At 41.4% G+C, this 21981-nt stretch overlaps 1 protein-coding gene across 2 annotated transcripts in view; it reads right to left on the bottom strand.

Annotated features, from left to right (window-relative positions):
• The window catches only part of LDAF1 (lipid droplet assembly factor 1), a 24040-nt gene extending 4728 nt beyond the window's left edge, over positions 1-19312 (bottom strand). The window contains exons 1-4 of one of the 2 annotated variants that reach the window (XM_069096093.1): positions 19175-19312; positions 17041-17223; positions 2808-2976; positions 1245-1383 (exon numbers count right to left, since the gene is read on the bottom strand). In XM_069096093.1, the coding sequence (XP_068952194.1) occupies positions 1245-1383; positions 2808-2976; positions 17041-17136 (404 nt within the window). In that variant the 5' untranslated portion in view covers positions 17137-17223; positions 19175-19312. The remainder of the gene's footprint in view (positions 1-1244; positions 1384-2807; positions 2977-17040; positions 17224-19174) is intronic. The other variant, XM_069096094.1, reaches the window with a different exon arrangement.
• Between the last annotated feature and the right edge of the window lie 2669 nt (positions 19313-21981).

Below are 21981 nucleotides of genomic sequence, written 5' to 3'. Positions count from 1 at the left end.
CACACACACACACACACACACACACACACACACACACACACACACACGGCATGCTGCCAATTGCCACTCTAATATATTTAAAAGTGCTGTCCCATTAGGGCTGCTGCTAGGGCAGTTTGCTCAGTAACAATGAAGAGCTTAAAATTCCTCAATTACATTTAATGGGTCAGATGAGTCAATGTTTCTATTCTCATCTCCATTCTGACTGATGCAATAATAGGAAATATCTAATGAAAATAATCTATTAGCTACTTAGTATAACCTGTATGACATGTAAATATATAATGACATATATATCAATATAAAACATTGATAAGATAAATAATGTATAATATACTAAATATATATGTTAAATATATTATATAATATACATGTTATATAATGATATAAAATAATAAAATAAAAATATAATAATATGATTACCCCTTCACATGCCCTTCAGTCCAGCTACACTGGCCTTCCTGCTGTTTGGCACATAACATTTCATCTGCCTTCTCTGTGACTCTGCGCGGGCTGTGCCTCATGCCTAGAATGCATTCTCTATTCACCTCTGCCTCTTGGAATCCCCTCTTTCCTTCAGAATTCAACTCAAATGCCACCTCCTACCATGAGGCCTCATTTCCTGATCATCCCAGGTCCCCAGCTACTAGTGCCTCCTCCCTGAAAAGTTCCTTTGTATTTATTTCATATATCCTCATATATGCACATGCTATTTCCCTAAGCTCCTAAGGCAGGAAATATCATGTTTGTCTTTGTATTTCCAGTGCCTACTGCAGTATGTGGAATATGTACATGCCTAATAAATGGTTGCTGATTAGTTATAAAACTAATGGATCTTAGATTTAGAGCCAGAATGGCCCTCAGGAAGTACTCTATACATGGTCTTTCCAAATTAGTGCGGAAGTGACCATTATAAACTCCTCCTAGACTTGATATATGGCATATGATAGGAAGTACCTGGACCTTCCAAGAATTCTTAACCATTTTTGTATCACAGACACCTTTGGGAAGTCCAGGAAAGCCTATGGACCCCTTTTCAGAATAATGTTTTTCAATGCATAAAATAGAATACAAAAACCACAAAGGAAACCAATTATTATAAAATACAGTTATCCAAATTCTTCTTTCTTAAAAGTTCACAAACACTAGGTTAAGGACTCTTGATCTAGAGAGCAATCAGAAGCTGTTATACATATTTTTTTAATCTTCAAATAAGGAAGTTACATTCTTATGTTAATATTTACCCAAAAGAGGACCAATAGTTGATGAGGCTGGAGAGGACGATGTAACACACGCTGATAGTCCCAGACATGGCCAGTGACATTAAACCCAAGCCACACAGCACACAGAACAGGGTGAGGCCCCCTATAGAAATAACGACTCCTGGAGAGAAGAGAAATGCCAGTTACAAGAGGGCCCGGCCAAGTTACAAGGACTGTGTTTGGACCCAATGACACAAAGTTGTGATCAACATCCTTTGTTGGTGACTGGGTCTCAGTTAGAGGCAGAGTTCTCCAGAGTTCTCCCCTGCCCCTCTAGCAGGGGGAAGGAGGAGTAAGGAAGGCAGAGTATAAAAATGGATACTTTGTATTTTTATAGTATTTGCCATCTGAAAAGTCTAGAACAGAGGTGGGGAACCTGTGGGCTCCTGGTCACATGTGGCCCTCTAGTTTCTCAAGTACGGCCCTTTGAATGAATCCAAACTTCACAGAACAAATTCCCTTAATAAAAAAAGGATTTGTTCTGTAACACCTGAACCCAAAGGGCCATACTTGAGGACCTAGGGGGCCACATGTGACCTCAAAGCCACAGATTCCCCACCCCAGCCTACAATGCTTTCCTAGGTACCTTCCAGAGAAAAATAAAGAAAAAAGTGACAAACTAGCAGAGAGATATAAAATCTTCTCTTCAAGGTCAAACAGATATAAAGTGGTACTTAAGAATCCCATCATGGGGGCGGCCAGGTGGTGCAGTGAGTAAGAGCGCCGGCCCCAGAGTCGGGAGACCTGGGATCAGTTCCAGCCTCAGACAGTTGGCACCCACATAAAAATAACTGGTCATGTAACCTTGAGCAAGTTACTTAACCCCAATTGCTTAAAAAAAAAAGAATCCCATCATGACAAATAATTTCTAATCTGCATCAAGTATATGAGGGGAAGATAAAAAAATAAAAGGGGGTTCGGAGCTTAATCAGAAGCACTCAGTTTAAGAGATTTTGACTACAACAGACATAATATTGCATATAATAAATGCTCAACGAATGTTCAACTGAGTGACCTTAGGTAAGTCATTTAACCTTTGGGACTCATTTTCTTCTTTTGTAAAATGAGAGTGTTGGGCTAGACTTCCCTGGCTTCCTTTAAGTTCCATCTAAAATCCCATCTTTTACAGAAACCTTTCCCATCCCCTCCCCTTTTTTTTTGAGGCAACAGGGGTTAGGTGACTTGCCCAGGGTCACATAGTAAGTGTCTGTGGCTGGATTTCAATTCAGGTCCACCTGACTCCAGGGCTCGTGCCACCTAGCTGCCCCCCCATCCCCTCTTAATTCTAGTGCCTTCCTTCTGTTAATTATTCCCTGTTTATCTTATATATAGTTTGTTTTGAATATATTTGATGGTATATCATCTCACTTATTAGATTATGAGCTCTTTAAGGGCAAGAACAGTCTTTTGCCTCTTTTTGTATTCCCAGTGGTTAGCACAGTGCCTGTCACACAAATATTGATTGATTGATAGATGATTTGTAAGGTTCCCTCCAACTCTACATCCTATGACTAACTCATTTTATGGAGAGAAAATATGAAATACCTTCCACTAATATAACCCCAACACAGGCAGCCAGAGACATCAGGACCACAAGCAGCAGGAAGAATCCAACGGGAATGGCAGATACCATAATGAACAGCAGCAAGGTTAAGGCAATAAAGGGATGTTTATCTAGGTACTGACCAACTGGAGAGTTCATAAAAGCAATCACCTGTGGGCAAAGGGGACACAGTTACTACGGACAAGGTCAGGCTGTCATTCTAACTACTTTGGTTGTGTGGGGGGGTGGGATGAAGCATTTCAAGGCCTTTTCTCCTAGTTATATATTCCTAACATGATTCTACTCTAGGTCAAATAATCAAAGAGGTCTGGGTATATAATAGTCAACCAACTATGAGTGTGGAATGTCCTGATGGGCATGACAAAGCCAAAGAGAAAGTCTAAAACTCTGGACAAAGAAAGGGTTTGGGGTTTTTTGAGGTAGCACGGTGTGTTCTGAACCAATGCCCTATGATGTCTTGACTCAAATGTGAATTGGATTTAAGTGAGGCAGAGTTGCACAAGGTCCTCAGCTTCATTCTCCTCCAGAGTCACTTAAGTCCAGTGGCAAGACAAAAGTCAGGATAATAGCTGACAGCCTGGCGTACAGTGGATGACCGAGGCATCTTCGATGTCTGACCAGGCTCTAAGAGCTCCACAGCACTTGCTTCAGCCACCTTCGTGACTGTTGAAACAAATTGTTCTCATCCACCCACCCTGATGGGGGAATTCTTCACAAGCTTCACAGCCCCCTAACTCACTGATGGGTTTGAGGTCTCTTGATTACCTCAACCTGATTTAGCTTGTCTGTCAAGATGGTTTTACTGGGGATAGTTTTAGCAGGGTATAGCCGACGTTTGTGCAATAGCTTTTTTGAGTATGCCAAAACAACAAAATATAGCACCTACTGGAACAAAGCAGAAACACATTGAATGGATTTGTTGTTCAGTCTTTTTCATTCCTCTGACTCTTTGTGACCCAATTTGAGGTTTCCTTGGCAAAGATAATTGGAGTGGTCTGTCATTTCCTTCTCCTGCTCATTTTACAGATGAGAAAACTGAGGCAAACAGGATTAAGTGATTTGCCCAGGGTCACACAGCTAGTAAGTGTCTGAGGTTAGATTTGAACTCAGGAAAATTAGTCTTGCTGACTCCAGGTCCAGCAGCTCTATCCACTGTGCCACTTAGCTGCCCCAAGGTGCTATATAAATGTTAGCTATTATTATGTAGGGAATTCACAGTATGGAAACTCCCCCAACCTCTATTTATATTCATGTCAGAAATTCAGAGTATGAAAACACTTTCCATACATACAAATCAACAACCCATCCATTACTTAAGAGTTTTAAAGTTTCCTGGGGCACTGAGGGGCTAATTGACTTACCTACAGTAGGTGCCTAATCAGAGGGCACTCTATAAATTCAACTCAATATAAACACTTACTAAGCAAGGTTTAGTGGAAAGAATGTTGGATTGGGAGTCAGAGGATGAGTTTGAATCCTGTCTCTGCTATTTACTACTCGTGTGATGTTGTGTTTAACTCATCACCTCATTTACTTGGGCCTTGGTTTCCTTAACTGCCAAATGCAAAGTTGGTCTCAATGACCTTGATAATTCCTTTCAGTTCTAAATCTATATAGTTGGTATGAGGCACTTTGCTAGGTACTAAGTATACAAAAACCAAAGAAACCATGGCCTTTCCTCAAGGAGTCTGTCTTTTCCTTGGGAATATACCCAAACATCTCTCACAGCCTTCAGGCTCTAATCACCTCTCTCAGCTGAGCTATGTAACATCTTGGTTTCCATTTCTCAGGTTCATTACGGTACCTCTAATCCTCACTCCACTTTGCACCTGCAACTCCCCAGAACAAGATGCTCTTCCCAGAATAAACTCTCTGCTAATCTCATCTTCAGGCTGCTAACTCAAGTCAGATACCATCTTTCATAGTTTTCTCTCCCCAGTGACTGGAGGGCCTGACGGTAGTTTACCAGACCCCTCCCAAAGCCTTCCTTTATAGAAGAGAAATTAGACTTCTGACTCACTCCAGGTTTGCCTGGTTTCAACTCCCCAGAATAAAATGCCCCCTTACCCTTCGTGGTATCCCACCCACCCTCTTCTCCCATCTCCCTGGGTGTGTTGTCTTGCCCTATTAGATTGTAAACTCTTTGTGCATAGGTACTGTCTTCATTTTTCTTATTTAAATAAGAATTTACATAATATATTTATATAATATTTATGTAATGTTTATATAATAAATGTTTCTGGAATTGAATTAATCCAAGACACACCTACCTGCCAAAGTGTCTTTCCTAAAGTGCAGACTTGACAACATCACTTCCCTACTCAATAAATTCCAATGGCTGTCTAATGCCTCTAGAATCAAATACAAATATAAGCTTCTGTTTGGCTTATAAAGTCCTTCACAAACTGGGCCTAGTCTACTTTTCCAAAATTACATATTTCTCCCCTTCCCACATTCTATGGTCAGGCCAAACTAGCCTTTTTGCTGTTCCTTATACATCACCCCTCTCCCCCATTCCCTTGTGCCTTTGCACTGGTTATCCCCTAGAGCTAGAATATAGATTCCTTCTCACCTCTACTTCTCAGAATCCTTAGTTTACTTCAATCCCTAGTTTACTTTACTGCCCAAGCACCCTGTTCTACACGAAGCCTTTCCTGACCCAACAAATTTACCTTCTGTTTATTTTGTATATACTTACAGTAAGTACCTTTCTCCAACAAATTTACTTTATATTTATTCTGCATATTTTTCTATGTAATGTTCTCTCTCTGAATATAATGGAAGCCTCCTGAGGAGGGCAAGGACTATTTAATTTTTTACTTCTATCCCAATGCCCTAGCCCATAGTAGGGGCCTAATAAATGCTTAGTGATTGATTTGCTGAGTTAAGATAATTTAAGGAGGGGGAAAATACTTAAAGACTGGGGGAGTTCAGTAAGGAGGTCACACCTAAGCTGAGTCTTTAAAGAAGTTATCAAAGATTCTAGGAGACTGAGATAAGGGAGCACACCCCAGGTACAAGTAATGGCTTGTGTGGAAAAGTGAGAGGGGCAATCTGGAGTTCAGAGAATGGTGAGTAGTCTAGTGTGGTAGGAACACAGTATATGAAAGAGAATAATGTGGAAAAATATGGAGCCAGACTGAGAAGTATGTTAAATGCCAGACTGAAGAATTCATATTTTATCCAATAGGGAGCAACTGCAGGTTTTTGAGCCTGAAAGTGATACTGTGATTCTTACAGTTGTGAGGAGGCAGATTGGAGAAAGGAGAAAATGGAAGCAGGGAGACCAACTAGGAGGACAGTGTAGGCCAGGTGAGAGGGTGACAAGGTAACTGAGATGTGAGGACTTGAAATAGGGGTGAATAAAGAGAAGAGGATGGAGAGGGATGAGATACAGAAAAAATAAAATTGACCAAAATATCGGCAATTGATTGAATATGGAGAAGTGGTGGTGAGAAGTCAAGATTATGAACCTGTGTGGCCAGGAGGATGGTGGTACTCTAAGTAGGAATAGGGAAGTTTGCAGAAGAGGTAAGGATTGGAAGGATGGTAAAGAAAAAATGGAGAGTCAGAATGAAGCCCAGGGATGAAATGGCTGACCAGGTGCTTTCCTTAAAATGGAAGGAACCAGCCAATTAGCGGAAGGGGTTGAAAGGATGGAGTATATTTCCAGTGTGAGAAAGCCAGGGGTGAATCTACCTCCATCACTGAGGTTCTTCTATGGATTTGGAGTTCAGAGAGTGTGGGTTCAAATTCCAGCTCTTCATTCTTACCTAGTCACTTAACAAGGCTGGTCTTCCCTCAGTTTCGTTCTCTGTAAAATGAGGGAATTGTACTAGATCAAGGTTTCCCAAGCTTATTTGGTCCCCTGGTATCTTGTGATTTTTAGCTAACCTTCTTAAAAACATATTCAATATGAAAAGAAATAAATTCCAGAGTTTACCAAGGATATGTATGTAAGAAGTAAAATAAGATAGATTAATTTTTCAAAAAGAAAACTTTATTCAGTATGTAACTTCCCCCTCCCCCCACCCCTCTACTAACACTACTACTTTTAGAATATTCCAATAGGATAACACATTATTTATCAAATATTCCCCAATGGTTCCTAGAGAAACTTCACATTCCCCCTTGGGCATGCATCCACCAGATTGGAAACCCAATGGTCTCTAAGATCCTTCCCACCTCTTTTTTTTTTTTTAAGTGATGGGGGTTAAGTAACTTGCTCAAGGTTACATGGCCAGTTGTTTCTGGGTGTGGTGCTAAGTATCTGAGCCTGGATTTGATCCCCAGGTCATCCCAACACTGGAACGGGTGCTCTTACTCTTACTCGCTGTGCTACCTGGCCGCCCCTCCTTCCCACCTCTTAACATATGATTCTATAATATTAGATTTCTATTCCCTGCAATGGTGGGCACTTGATAAATATCTGTTGACCTAGAACCAAAAATAACCATAGATATGGGAGATAGTCAACAGAAAGAAAAAAACAATTCATGTAAAAGGAGAATTAAAATTCCAGTCTTCCAGGAAGGTCTTTTTCTCTTCATTTAGGCTACTTATCTCAAAAGCACTCTTAGAACCAGAACCACTGGACTTTTCCATTCACCTGGTAATCAGACTCCCCTATATTTCTTTTCTCCCCAAATTGGAATGTGAGCACCTTGAGAGCAGGGTTTGTCTCATGTTTCAACTTTCATCCTCTGCTTAGCACATAAATAAGAGCTTAATAAATGCTTTTTCATTTTTCATTCATTCATTATTCATTCTGTACAAGTTGACCCACATGGCTTCTGAGATCCCTTTCAGCTCAGGTATATCATGATTCAGCTCCAAAGGGTTTTCCTTTCCATATGGTGCTAAACCTGTAATTTGGTGGCCACTGTTGAAACTATGTTGAAATACAGGTAAGTCCTCTGAAGCTATAATACCAAAGATATTTTTGGATCTAACTCAAGGAAAGATTTAAATACATGCTAAGACCTAAGAAAATTTCTGGGACTGCCTTTCCTGCCTAACTCCACCCCTTTAGACATTTAATGTTCTAATATCTCCTAATTGCAGCATCCTACCTCAATATCACACTCTGGACAGTGCCCCATGCTCCAAATTTTTCTCAACTCCCTCTTTTATTAAAACTTCTCTTATATTACCCTAGGATCCTTCAGGGTTATACCTAGCTATAACTAGCTAAGGTGATAAGCATACCGTTTACAGTAAGCTTTCCCAGGCATCCCCCACTGCCCCCCATAGTTAATGCTTTCCCTCAGAGATTATGTATTATTATATAGAGTCTACTCTATATATCTTGCATATACATAGACTGGTGGTGTTTTTTTTGTCTCCTCCATTTGCATGTGAGCTCCCTGAGGGCAAGAACTATGTTTTTGCCTAGTTTTGCATACCCCAAACCACATAGAGAAATGTCTGGTACATAATAAAGGCTTGGGGCAGCTAGGTGGCGCAGTGAATAGAGCACCAGCCCTGGAGTCAGGAGGAGGACCTGGGTTCGGATCTGGCCTCAGACACTTAACACAAAAACTAGCTATGTGACCTTGGGCATGTCACTTAACCCCAATTGCCCTCCAAAAAGCAAAAAAAAACCAAAAACATAATAAAGGCTTATTGACTGACCTGCTGTTCAATCCTTTTTCATTTGTGACTCTTCATGACCCCATTTGAGGTTTTCTTGGCAAGATACTGGGATGGTTTCCCATTCCCCTCTCCAGCTCATTTTACAGATAAGGAAACTGGGCAAACAGGGTTAAGTGATTTGCCCAAGGTCACATAGCTAGTCAGTGTCTGAGGTCACATTTGAACTCAGGAAAATCAGTCTTGCTGACTGCAGGCCCACCACTCTATCCAGCTGCCCACAATAGAACTGTGTTCCCTATCTGTCCATTGACTGGCCTACAGCTTGACATAAAATGTAATGATGTTCTAGCTAGAACTGCATTTCTATGGGGATCTGCTAGAAACAAAGCACTAAAACAGGAGTGAATCTGATGGACATTTCAGGGATGGTGCCAGGAGATCTTGGGGGAGGAGTGGACTTTTTCCGCAACTTTCAAAAATTTTGCCATGTAAAGACCCATCTAACCTACTCCATCCACATGTATGGCCAATCTTGCCCACAGAGGAAAAAGGGAGTTCTGTAATCCTCCTTAGATCTACAGCATTTCTTTACATTCTCCACTCATATCTCCTGAATTTAATTTTGGTTCAAGAGCTTCAATAGTCAAGATAATCAGAGTGGAGAAGGATCTTTTCACAGTGGATAGTAAAAAGGCCAGGTGAGAGTCCTAGATCTTGGGTCTGGTTGTGTCCACCTCTGACTACCTGTAAGTGCTTTTCTGTGGAAACACCTCTGGGGGAGGAGGGGGAGGGGATTCACTAGCTGGCAAGTGACGGCCCTTAAATTTTTTTACAGATGGGGGCAATACTGAAACTAGGGAGTTTTCATTCTGGTCAGGAACAAAAATAGAAACACATAGCAGTCAGGACTTGAGCATCTATTAACCAATGACTTGTCAGAATAATAAGCAAAAATCTTAGGGCAACTTGGGGGGGGTGGGGTGGGAGAATGATAAATAAGCCAAGATGATTAGGAAAACATCTCACATTACATTCTTCAACCCTATTTTCCTTTAGCATATTACTTTCCAAGTAAAGGAAGGGAAGGGACTGGTTACTAAATCCATCCTGCCCTAAAGCATTGCATAATATTTTGTTTGGTTGTAGTTTCTTATTGCTACCATTAGCAAAGACCAGCCAAATGACAATATGCTGTCCTTATATCACACCATTGATGTCTGGCAGGAAAAGAATAATAGCAAACTGTTTTTCCAGTAGTAGCGATGGGTTTGCCTTATATTTACACTCTCAACCAGTTCCCCTTACCAAGTGAAGGCACTTGTGACATCTGCCTAGGTTGGCACAGGGCCAGGGGGAGGGATGGTAGGATTGATTTTTAATCTCATATTTACATTTCCTATATAACTGTTCACTAAATAAACCATAACACAGACCCAGAGACAAAAGCAAAACTTAAAAAAAAATGCAAGAATTTAAGAAATGCCCACTTGAGTCAGAGAAGCTTCACGTTCTATTTAGCCCAGAATCTGTCTCTAGCACAGTGCTTTGCATATAGCAGCACCACTATATGCAAATATCACTATATTTGGTGGGAAGAATATAGTAGTTTTTTTCCACAATGTCATCCCCAGAAAATAGAGGGTAACCTTTGTGAAAAATGATTATTAATAACCATTATCTTGGAGACTGAGAGCTTCCCCCAGCCCCTTCCAAAGTCCTGACTTTAAGATCTGTTTTTTTCCTGGAGGACATTACTGATGGTGAGACTGCATAGATTCTGGTTATCTTGGACAGCCCCAACCCAAACAGGCAAGTGATTTAATCTAAAGTAGGGAAGCCCATGGTGTTCTACTCAAACTTGAGTGAAGACAGATTTTTTTGTCTAGATAGCCCAAGGCTGGGAGTGGTCTGGCATGGCTGGGAGTGGTCTGGCATGGCTGGGAATGGTCTGGCATGGCTGGGAGTGGTCTGGTAAAGAAATATTTTCTCTGTCCATGGGGTAAGATGACGATAGAGCGATATCAGCCCCCATAGAAAGGGTACATTAACCCCTAAGGAAGCTCAATTCCAAACTGCAGCTCCTATACATGGACACATGCATGCAGCTGCTTTGAGAGAAATAAACATGGACACAACCTAATTGTCTTTCTTAGAACTCTGTAGGCTGACATCTTAAATACCCTTAAATTCTCTATTATTAATGCTTATAGACTTCCTATCAAAAGCAGTATGACATAATGGTGAGACAGCTGGCCTGTGACTCTGGGATCACAGGGTCCAATTCTTCTTTCTACCATAGGGGCCATGTGACCACAGGCAAGTGATTTCAGCCTCTCAGTTCACACCCCTACCCATCTCCCAGCAACATGGTAAGACTATTACAGTTATCCCTGACATATAGTGACTTCCCCATCATGGTTTCAATACATCACAGGTTGGCATAAGAAATTAAATGGGAATTTTTTTGGAGTTTTGTGGAAGCTGCAAAGGACACACAAAGGTCAGCAGATAACAGAGAAAAAGTTTAGATTCTGAAATGCATAAAATATATGTATAGTATTATATAATAACAACCTATGTTCTCCTTTAATACCATAATAATTCAGACTGCTCTGGTACAAAGGGAGGGCCAAAAAACTCCACGTGGATTTTCTGGATTGTGGAGTGCTGTGCCCCTAACCTAATTTTAGAGAAGGTACTGATATATGTTAGAAGAGGGCATTTTCAGACCCAGAGTTTTTCTCTGGGTCAATCATCCCAGAATATATCTAAACCCTTAGTTACTAAGATTTTTGAAAAATTATGCACATATTTCTACAAGTGTTGGCTGAGTGCAGGATATGGGGGGCGGGCCCTTTGTACCAGGTGACCTTGTCATCAGATAGGCCTGGGCTCAAGTAAGTGCTGCCTCTGACATAGTCTAGCTGTGTGGCCACCAGTGCCCTAGGCACTCTCTAAGATGAGTAAACTACAGACTAGTCAGTGATCTGACTCAGTGGATAGAGACCTAGAGATGGAGTTAGGAAGACCTGAGTTCAAATTCTGCCTCAGACACTTCAGTCAATTAATCAACATTTATTAAGGAACTACTATATACAGAGCTCTGTGCTAAACGCTGGGGATACAAAATGAGGCAAAATACAACTCCAAATCTCAAGACATTTACTGGCTATGCAACCCAGGTCAAGTCATTTAACTTCTGTTTACCTTAGTTTCCTCATCTGAAAATGTTGAAAATAACAGCACCCACCTCCCAGACTTGTGAGGATCAAATGAGATAATACATGTAAGTATCTACCACAAAGTACTCTATAAATGTTAAGTATTAATTATTACTATTATTGTTCTTATTATACTGGTACTAGGAACTTCCCCACAGGGAGTTCTTCTACACTAATGAAATCACAGCTCTGTACCAAAATTAGAACTATATGGATGTTATGGATGTATATGTACAAATAGTTATGCAGCAACAAATCAATAAACATTTATTATGTACCTATTATATTCTAGGCACTGTTTTGAGTGCTGGATATATATATGTATATATAAAATACATAATACATTTGTATCATATTATATTCATATATTTATGTATACATATACATAAATACATATATTTACAGACACAAAAATATTTGTGTGACTTATATATTTATATAGAAATGCTATGGAAAGTAAAGTTTTCTAAACCTGAAAATTAAAATATTTCCAATATACTGTCCCATCTGCATCCCAGCAAATGTATGAATACACACAATGCTTTTTGCACACCCCAAAATGGCAGAGCCAACAACAACAAAGACAGCATTGCTCCTGAGTCACTTCTGAATTTAATAGCTGTTTAATGGGTTCCCACAGAGCTTCCAGGAGAGACTGGTCTTGTCCTGTGGCCCTTTATGAGGCAGGACCATTAAGTGTGAATCACTCAAGCCTCTAGGTCAGAGGCTACCATATAAGGAGAAGGAGGAGTCTAGTGTGATTTAGGATATTTTGTGGATTGTCATCTCTCTTTCCTACAGTTTCTACCTTACCACCAAGTGAGGGAAAGGTGGTGTTGGTGGTAGGGCAGGGTGATAACTAACCCACAAAATTGCTACTTTTCTCCTAGTGAACCTGTGGTCCATACTTTCTTTAAAAACTTGACCACCCTGATGCTCAAGAGGGAAACAAGGGGGCACCTTCAAATGTTTTCCCAGTGCTGTTCATAAAAATACCTTCCTCCAACAGGGACTAGGTTGGTCTATAGGGGTGGAGAACCTGTGATCTTGAGGACACATGTGGCTTTCTAGGTCCTTGCGTGCAGTCTTTTGATTGAGTCCCAGTTTTACAGAACAAATCCTTTTATTAAGGGGATTTGTTCTGTGAAGTTTGGATTCAGTCAAAGGGCCGAATTTGCCACATGTGGCCTCAAGGTTGAAGGTTCACCAACCCTGAACTGAATGCTCTACTTAAAATTATCAGGAGCATGACACCAGGCAACTAAGTTACAGAGGAGATGCAGCTCTGTCTCAGTGGAGAGAATTTCTACACTGGGATTCCCTACACTTTTGATATTAGTGGACCAGGAACACAATACCTTGGAATCATAATGTAAAAGACAGAAATTTGTTTTGCATGACTACACATATTTGTAATAGGTTTCATTTTTCTTGCCTTCTCATTGAATAAGAGAAGAAGGGAATTTGGAATTGGGAGAAAAAAAAAGAATAAATAAGTCTTGGCATTTAATTTTTTTTTAATTTTTGAAAAAAATGTGAAAGAGTCAACTCTTGATTCTTCAGGCTAGCATCAATAACTCTCTATATAGTACTTTGTTAATAAAGTACAACTTTCCACCAATGGGCAAAGTCTAAGAGCCTTCAGACCACCCGCTCTCCTTCCAACCTGGCCCCTGTAGCCATCATCCAGGTTAGCGGGTCCTGTGGAGGAGGAAAAGCCACCTCCACCAGCTGAAAACCAACTGCCCCCTGTAGGCAAACCAATCAACCTGGCTGAAGCAGGAAGGTACCCTGAAGGTACCATCTCCCCTCCAACCCCAAAGACAGCTCAGGACCCTAAATCCAAGAAACTTGGGAGTATCTGGGCCCCAAAGTCTACTGGCCCTATTTCTAGTGCAGGCCCCATAGCTATCATTGAGAGAAGCAATCAGCGTGGAAAAGAAGCTCACCATAATAATAGCTAACATTTATATAACACCCACTATGTACCAAGCATTGTGCTAAGCACTTTACAAATGTTATCTCATTTGATTCTCACAACAAAGCTAGGAGGGAGGTACGATTATTATCCCTATTTTGATATTTGAGAAAACTGAGGCAAACAGAAAGTTAAGTGGCCTGCCTAAGGCTATAATATAGTGTAGGAGACTACATTTGAATTCAGGTCTTCTTGATGCAAGGCCCATCATGCCACACTATCCTCTGAATCCCCTCTCTGCCAACACCAGCTACTGACCAACTGGCCACCAACAGGCAGGTTAGCCCAAGGGTCCTGGCAGTGGCAGCACCCCTCAGACATGGTGGTCTGCTTCTAGTCCAACCCGCAAAGCCATCACCCCAAGAAGCAATCCCCTGCAGATGTGGTTGCATATGCAACTGATTCTGTAGAGAATGGCTACAAAAGACCCAGAAAAGACTGTTCTGGACAGCAAAGATCTTGACAATGTCAAACTGTTCAATGTCAGAAATGAATATTTCTCAGTAGAAATGATACCAAAGAAGATGTTGCAGTACTCAAGAGACCACAAGACCTTCCCATCTTATTTGAAAATCAAACTTATCCATAATGCATTCCTGTTAAAAGGTGAACCCCTTGAGAGTAAGGACTGTCTTGTAAGTAAGGGCTATTTAGAGCCCTAGTGCTTCACACATAGTAAGGGCTTCATAAATTCTTTTTTACTCATTCATTAATTCATGGCTTACAATAATGGTGTGAGATCAGTAGTACAAATATTAATATCTTCATTTCACATATGAGGAAACTGAGAGAGAGATTAAAATGACTTGCCCAAGAATGGCCAAACGAGAACGCACTGTCCTTATTACTACACCACTGACCCCTCCAATAATATAGGTAGTGATAGAGTCAAAATTTGAATCCAGAACTAAAAAACCCCAAAGTTCAATATTTTCAACCACACCTTTTTATCTCTAATGGAAGGAGTGAATGATCTAGAGAATTTTTAAAAATCTAAAAAATAACAATAAGCCATTAAAATAAGGATTTTGGCAACATGCTTAGCTGCCTTAATTGTTTTCCCCCTCTACTAAATCTTTAAAGTCTGAGTTCCCTAAGCACACACTTGTTGATGAAATTGGAAAGATAGGGGTTACAGCACAGAAATTCTCTAGGTGACAATGAAAACCAGTTTAAGATTTAATTTCTTTTTTAACCAGACCTGCGATTTCATCAGTGTCAGGAGTTTCCAATGAGTTATTTCCTTTGCCAACGCAGATTGTCATATATTCTTCAATTTACAATCTTAGGAGCTGCCTGGTCCCTCGACTAATGATACACCTAAAGTGGGACCCAACTCCAGGTCTGTCTTCCTTGAAATGATTTTTCTCTCTCCACTAAATCATTGCCTCTCAAGATTTAAAATATTTTCCTCTAGTAATCCACAACATGAAAAATCAATTGATTGTTTTCTGTGGTGAGGGATGAGACTGAGAGGCATCATAGTATGATGGAATCAATTAACAGACAAACACTTATTAAGTGTTGACTATGGGCCAGGCATTGAGGAAGCAAAGAAAAAGCAAGAAGAGTCCCTGCCCTTGAAGGGTTTGTACTAGATCAAGTCAGGACACCTTGGTTCAAATTCTGGCTTTGACACTTTTTAGCTATGTGACTCAACCAGTCACCTCATTTCTCCAAGCCTCAGCTTCCTCATCTGTAAAATGGAGATAATACTTTCACAATCTACTTCACAGGGCCATTGTGAAAGAAGACCCTTCAAACTTCCAAGCTATATATGTTGATTGTCGTTGTGCAAAGCAATAGGGATTGTGCACATGCAAATGCGGTGAAATCTGTTATTTTTTCTGCAGTTTAGAGAGCTTTATAAGACCCTAAAAACTACCCTTGGAAAAGAGATTGTTCCTGGATGTTTAGGCAACATCTGGCTTTACTTGCCCATCTGGGTACTCTCATCCTCCACTCTAGATCAGACCATAAACAGAGGCCTAGCTTGGCTAGGAGTTACCCAATATCTGTTGCCTGACGAATTCCACTGTGTGTAAACATAGCAAAACCCCAACCCCATCACTCTGAATTCTGTGCTGCTGAAGACTAGGTAGAAAATGCCAAGCAACCAAAGTTTACAAATTGCTCCTTTCTTGGTTTCTCTACCAAAAAGTCATGACTTTGAAAGAGATAAGGTCTTTCTCCATAGGGCAGAGACAAGGACTGGACCTTTCACTGGGGAGCTACTGGATGAGGAAGGCAGCTAGCTGGTGCCATAGTGCATAGAGAACCAGGCCTAGAGTCAGGAAGACTCATCTTCCTGAGTTCAAATTTGACCTCAGACACTTACTAGCTGTGTGACCCTTGGCAAGTCACCTAACCCTGTTTACCTCAGTTTTCTTATCTGGAAAATGAGCTGAAGAAGGAAATGGCTCTAGTATCTTTGCCAAGAAAATCCCAAATAGGGTCATTAAGAGTCGGACACAACTGAAAAAGAATGAACAACAAAAAGTGGATGAGGGAACTCCTACCAAAGCAGATTCTTCTCTGCAATTTATACTCCTAAAGAGTTGCTTAGAGCATTGAGATTTTAAATGAACTACTTGTTCCCAAATCCAATATGTATCAGAGGCAGACCTTGAACCCAGGTCTTCTAGGCTCCGAGACTAGCTTTCTATCCACTATACTATGTTTCTACTGTTTCTACATCAAACTGAAGGACAACAATGATCAGACATTAAATCACACAACCAGACTAGAGTTTCAAATAGGTCTGGCCCCTCATTTGGAAGGTATTGGTTTATTCACAAAGACCTACCCTCTAAAATAGGAAAAAATTTACAAGCCACATAGTTTAAAGAATACTACATTTGAGGGGCGGCCAGGTGGCTCAGCGAGTAAGAGCACCAGATCCAGTGTTGGGATAACCTGGATCAAATCCGGGCTCAGATACTCAGCACCACACCCAGAAATAACTGGCTGTGTAACCTTGAGCAAGTTACTTAACCCCGATTGCTTTATAAAAAAAAAAGAATACTACATTTGAAAGGAGAGAACTTGGATTCAAATCTGGTACTATATGTGTTATTTCTCTGGGACTAAATTTCCTCCTTTGTAAAGTGATGGGGTTGGATTAGATTGCTGGCTCCCATTTAGTGGTTTGCAAACCCAATGGTGGTTTGAGTTTATGATCCAACGAGCTCTCACTAAAAATTCTTTAATGCATCCTGAGGCAGTAAATAATTAAATAATATTATGAGTAACATTAAGATTACTCTGTGAGAGTTTAGAACACACTTTTGTTGTTGTTGAAACGACAAGGAACAAAAAACATTGGGAACTAGTGGTGTAGATGATCTATAAACATTCCTTCTAGCTATGATAAAGGGTCATGTACTGGCACTGGGCAGCCTTCAGAAGATTCAAACTCACCTTTGAGTTACTCTGGATGGAATTGATCAATGAAGCTAACTTCTTCTGCAGCTCCTGCAAATCTCTGGATGTACTGGAAGTCTCCATTTTCACCATGCTTCTTTCCTACCTGCTCAAGCTTCCTCAGTGAGGTGGCAAACAAAATTACCCAACTCTGTATTTCACATGTCTGTTTAATTCTTGCTGTACGCAAGGGAAGAAAGGTAGTTCTTAATCAATTAAGGGTCTGCAACAAATTAAATCAAAGTACTGTAGCTGCTGAGCATAATCTCTAACGTCCTGCTTTCCTGCATTAAGGACATTTCTGACAATTCCCATTGACACTCTTCTTTCTACCTTTCTAGACTACCCCTGTCATTTATTATATATACCACATATTTGAGTACTAGATTTATATTGTCTTGAATTTTTGGTTCTAATTGTTCTAGGTACCTAGTCTTCTCAATATCTCTAAAAACTGATCATGCCAACAGAACTCTGCTACCTCCCAGGAAGTATTCAATACACACCCATTAAGAAATGAACTGACTTCAAACCGGAATGGTATAAAGGTGAACTGAGCCTACAACCACACTCATCCTCTTTCTCACTTATCTCCAAGTAACCCACTCGGTTTGTAATATCAACCCGAAAATGATCTTATCTCCAATCCTGTTCTACTTGAGCAGTTCCTAAGGTTACTCAAGATTTATTTGATTTCTAAAGCCCTTTTACATCAAAAAGCCAAATTCCATACTGCTTGTAGCTAACATTACAAAGTAAATAAACTCCTAAGAGCTACAGATCAACCAATTCCTGTCATATAAACTGAATTTCTAGAAATCAAATTTTATTCCATATGTACTAGTGACATTTGGCACAGTAAATAAACAATAAAGCTAAAAGTCATTATATAAAGCAAATATTCCCTTCTAACTGATCTTAATGCATCAAGTTAGATTTTCAACTCAAGTCTGCTTAAAGCATTTCTCCAGCAATAGCTCCAGGTTTAGGGGTCCCCTATCGATTCTATTTATCTCATTTCTGTTATAGACAGCCTTGTCCTCCCCAGGCCACTTCTTCAGGAGCTGAGAAATTGGAAAGATTACATCAATAAAACTTTCCTCTCCCCATCCATCACCAAGTCCATATACATATCAACACCAACCCGTTTCTAGGGTCCCTTATTAATCAACCTTTGATATCTATACAGTGATTTTTAACCTGTTTTTGTGTCAAGGACCCTTTTGGCAATGTAATAAAGCTTGTGGATTCCTTCTCAGAAGAATGTTCTTACATGCATAAAGTAAAATACATAGGAGTAAAAAGGAGATTAATATTGAAACAATTTTCATATATACACACATATGTTTATATATTAATAAACAACACAGAAACATACAATGCAACATGTTTATATGTGCATGTTACATACACATGTGTTGTTGTATACATGCATGCATATGTATGTACATGTGCATGTTTGGTATAAAAATTTCATGAACCCCAGGTTAAGAAGGCTTGGCTAAGCCATTTTATCCAAAAAGAAGGAGTAAACCCCAGCAGCTCCCACAGACAACAACCCAGCCCCAACAGGGAGAAGATAAGGCCTTACCAATTTGTCTCTTGACAAATTTTATAAGTTAGAGTTCAAGGAGAGAAGCCAACATCCTACTCTCACTCCTGAGCCCCAAAGTAAATACTGCCTATTGGTCTTCCTCACTCTACCTCTTTCCTGGGGTCCAAACTGTCACCCCAACAACATTCTAATCCAGAGCTCAGAGCTGAGACTGTAGTGGAGTAGGAATGGGATCTTTCTAATTGGGAAAGGACAACCAGGGTTCCCTGTAGTGCTTCTCCCTTTTTAGATCCTCAAATACCAGTATTTCCTCCTTTCCAAACCTCAGACCCAGGTCAGGGCCTCTCACTTCCCAAAGGGCCCCGAAAGGTTGGAAGCGGGAAGATCCTAGGCTCCCTTTAGGGCCGTAGGGAGAGAGAAGGGATTGTAGAGAGTGAGAGGGAGTAGCCACCCTTTTCCTAAACACAAAGTGTGTTTTGTTTTGATCTGGGGGTGGGGAGTGGGGGTGGAGGTACCCAGTGCTTCCCAGTTCCCTGGGTTCCCTCCCTTCCCAGATCAGATATCCAGGATTCTCACCTGATCTGGATTCCCTCCACAGCTCCAGCTGTCCGGGACCCCGCTGCCCATCCGAGTTGGCCAGCGGAGCGGAGAACCGAGGGCCCCCGGCTGCGCGCGGGAGGAGGCGGGGAGACAGTAAGGAAGGAGGAGAAGCCAGAGCCAAAGCAGACGCACGTTAGGGGCGGGAGCTGGGTGACAGCGGGCCTCGGCTTCTCTCCGGCCCTTTCCCCGCCCAATCCGCCTCCTGCAACCGGCACCGCCCCTTCTCCCCTGGGTCTCCCCTAGCCTGGTCGGGAAAGGGGTTCCACCCGCGCCTGGGCGGCTGTCAGTTTGCAGGAGCTGTGGGCAGCCCGGGTCCCGGGCGCAACGCGGTGGCTGAGAGCGCAAGGAGGAGCCAGAGAGGTTTGGAGCCAGCGAGAGCGGGCGGATCAGGGACTGCCCGGGGGAAGGCTGGCGCTCACCGTGGATGGTGGTGGCGGGTCGGTGCCGGGCCAACTTGGAGGGTTGACCATTCTGTTTCCTCTTCTTGTACGGCGTAGTCCCTTTCCGTCCGCTGGGGTTTTCTTGAGAGGACGGGGGAGGAACCTAAAGGAATTCTGAGCCTTGAGATGCTCTTCCCGAGCCTACTTTGGGGTACAAAGAAAGGGAAAACAGCCCCTGGTTTCAAGGAACTCACTGTCTAATGGGGGAAAGTGGATACAAACAAGATAAAGAGAATAAATTGGAGACAATCTCAGAGAGCAGACACTAAGATTAAGAAGGACTGGAAAACGCTTTTTGCAGAAAGCAGGATTTTAGGCGAGAGATTTGAACGAAGCCTGGAAAACTAGGCAGTAGAGAGGAGGAGGCAAGAGTTCCAGGCAGGGGAGACAGCTAGTGGAAGTGCTTAGTCTGAAGATTAATCAATCATTGTGTTTGAGGAGCATCCAAGAGACCAATGTTACTGAATTATAGCTGCTTGGATCTGAGTATGGTGTAAGAAGACTGGAAAGATAAGGAGCCATCCTGAAAGACAGGCCTGGGTAGGAGATGGCTGTGAACTGGAAGACTCAGAGGGTTAAACAAGAAGGTTTGAGTGTGTGAATTCATTCCAGGCAGATGCTACCCTGTACTCTGACATTTCGGGGTTCTAGCAAGACCAGATTGTATCACTCACACTAGAATTTTAACAGTCTGCTCTCATGGTGCAAATGGCTCCAACAGCAACCCTGCTTCCAGCTTTAGAGCTATGATTTTGTGGTATATAATGTAAACAGTTAATAAGTGTGGCCCCTGTTTGTCCTGTGATTAGTGTATCTAGGGCTTTAGGACGCTCACTGGCCTTCTCTGTCTACACAAAAATTTAGACAGAGAAACCAAGGTACCACATATCTTGGTCTTAGATAAATCTTATCTCCCTCCTTTGGAGATAACCCTTTGTACATAAATTAGACTTAGGAATCTTGATATTTTCTTTTAATACAACACACTTGTCCAGTGTGATTCAACACATGTAGAATGTGAGTAGATAAGATATCTTTTGGTCCCAATGATAGGGTATAGGCTCTGGGAACTCCTTCACCCCCTTGAATCTTCCCTCTTGATCAGGCATTCTCCAGAGGCCAAAGCCTTCCATTATTAATATGAGTGAATCTCTGTTACCCTTAACCTAGCCAAGCCCTCCTTATCTCCAAGTAGACTTCAGCTACTTCCCACCCTTAATCCCATTCTCTTGGTTCCAGTAGTCAGACCTCAGTCCCTTCCAAGATCCTCCCTGGACCCCTCTTCCCATCACCCCAGACTACTTGGCCACCCCCAGATCCCTCCCACAATCTTTCAGTATATAACATCCATCTTGCCACCATGAAGTGGCTCAGATTCAATCTAGCTCAGACTCCTGTGTCAGATTGTTCTGGTCCACCTGTCACTAAAAGTGTCGAAAATGCTCAGGTTCCTTAAGAGTCATTAAGGGAGATCTTTAATAAACTTTGTTTTACTTTGGCTGAGAGAAGGCTTGAGTCAAATTCATTCTGCAGGACCGGGTGTTATCAGTATTTTGGAGTCTTCAGGACCCCTAACCCCAAACCTCAATACCCATGCACCTTCTATCTTATATTCTAAGGTGGTGGTGGGAGGAAAGCAAAATATTAAAGGGAGAAGGGGAGTGAGTGAAAGGAGTGAAAACTTCTCAGACTATACTCTAAAATCTAGTAAGGCTTTTCGTGGGAAACAGGCCCAAGTTCCCCTTCACAGGAAATCACATGATTTACAAGGACTCAAAACTCAGAGCGGTAGGGAGTCACCCCTCTCCTCAGTGACACCTCAGCATAAGGTGTCAAATAAGGACAGAAGTGCTTTCTCAAATGTACATTGGGTGGTCTACTGTTTCCTTGTTCAGGGTCAGAATGGGGGTGGGGGAGAATTCCACCTTCGAGCTTTATAACTTAGCCATTTCCTTTTGTAAATTGCTTCTCCTCCCTGACCATTTGTCAGAAGGGGTGGCCCTTTCTGGAGATCAAATAAACCATTCTTTTCTGCTTCCTACCTTGAGAAGCTTCTGAGTATTATTTGGGTAAGGATCTCTGTTGCACACAGTTTTGGGATGCACACAGGAATGAAGGAAAGTAGTGATGAGGGGGCATTGTGGCCAATTCTGGAAAGTCAGAACCCTCTCCAGGAGGGAAATGAGGCATGGCTGGAGGGAAATTATAACAGAAAGAAAGATTTCTTAAGTATTCTTATTATAGTCTTAATAATATAGTAATTATAATATTATTAAATAAATATCTAGATATGACTATATAAATAAAATATTCTTTAATATTCTTAAAGATAACTTAAGTTCT

The sequence above is a fragment of the Petaurus breviceps genome, unplaced genomic scaffold (genome assembly GCF_028583685.1).
Source record: "Petaurus breviceps papuanus isolate PSGF00001 unplaced genomic scaffold, PetGlider_PUasm1.0 229, whole genome shotgun sequence".
Taxonomy (NCBI): Eukaryota; Metazoa; Chordata; class Mammalia; order Diprotodontia; family Petauridae; genus Petaurus; species Petaurus breviceps.
Note: the sequence above shows the minus strand (reverse complement) of the source record. Positions and strands in the feature narration are given on the sequence as shown.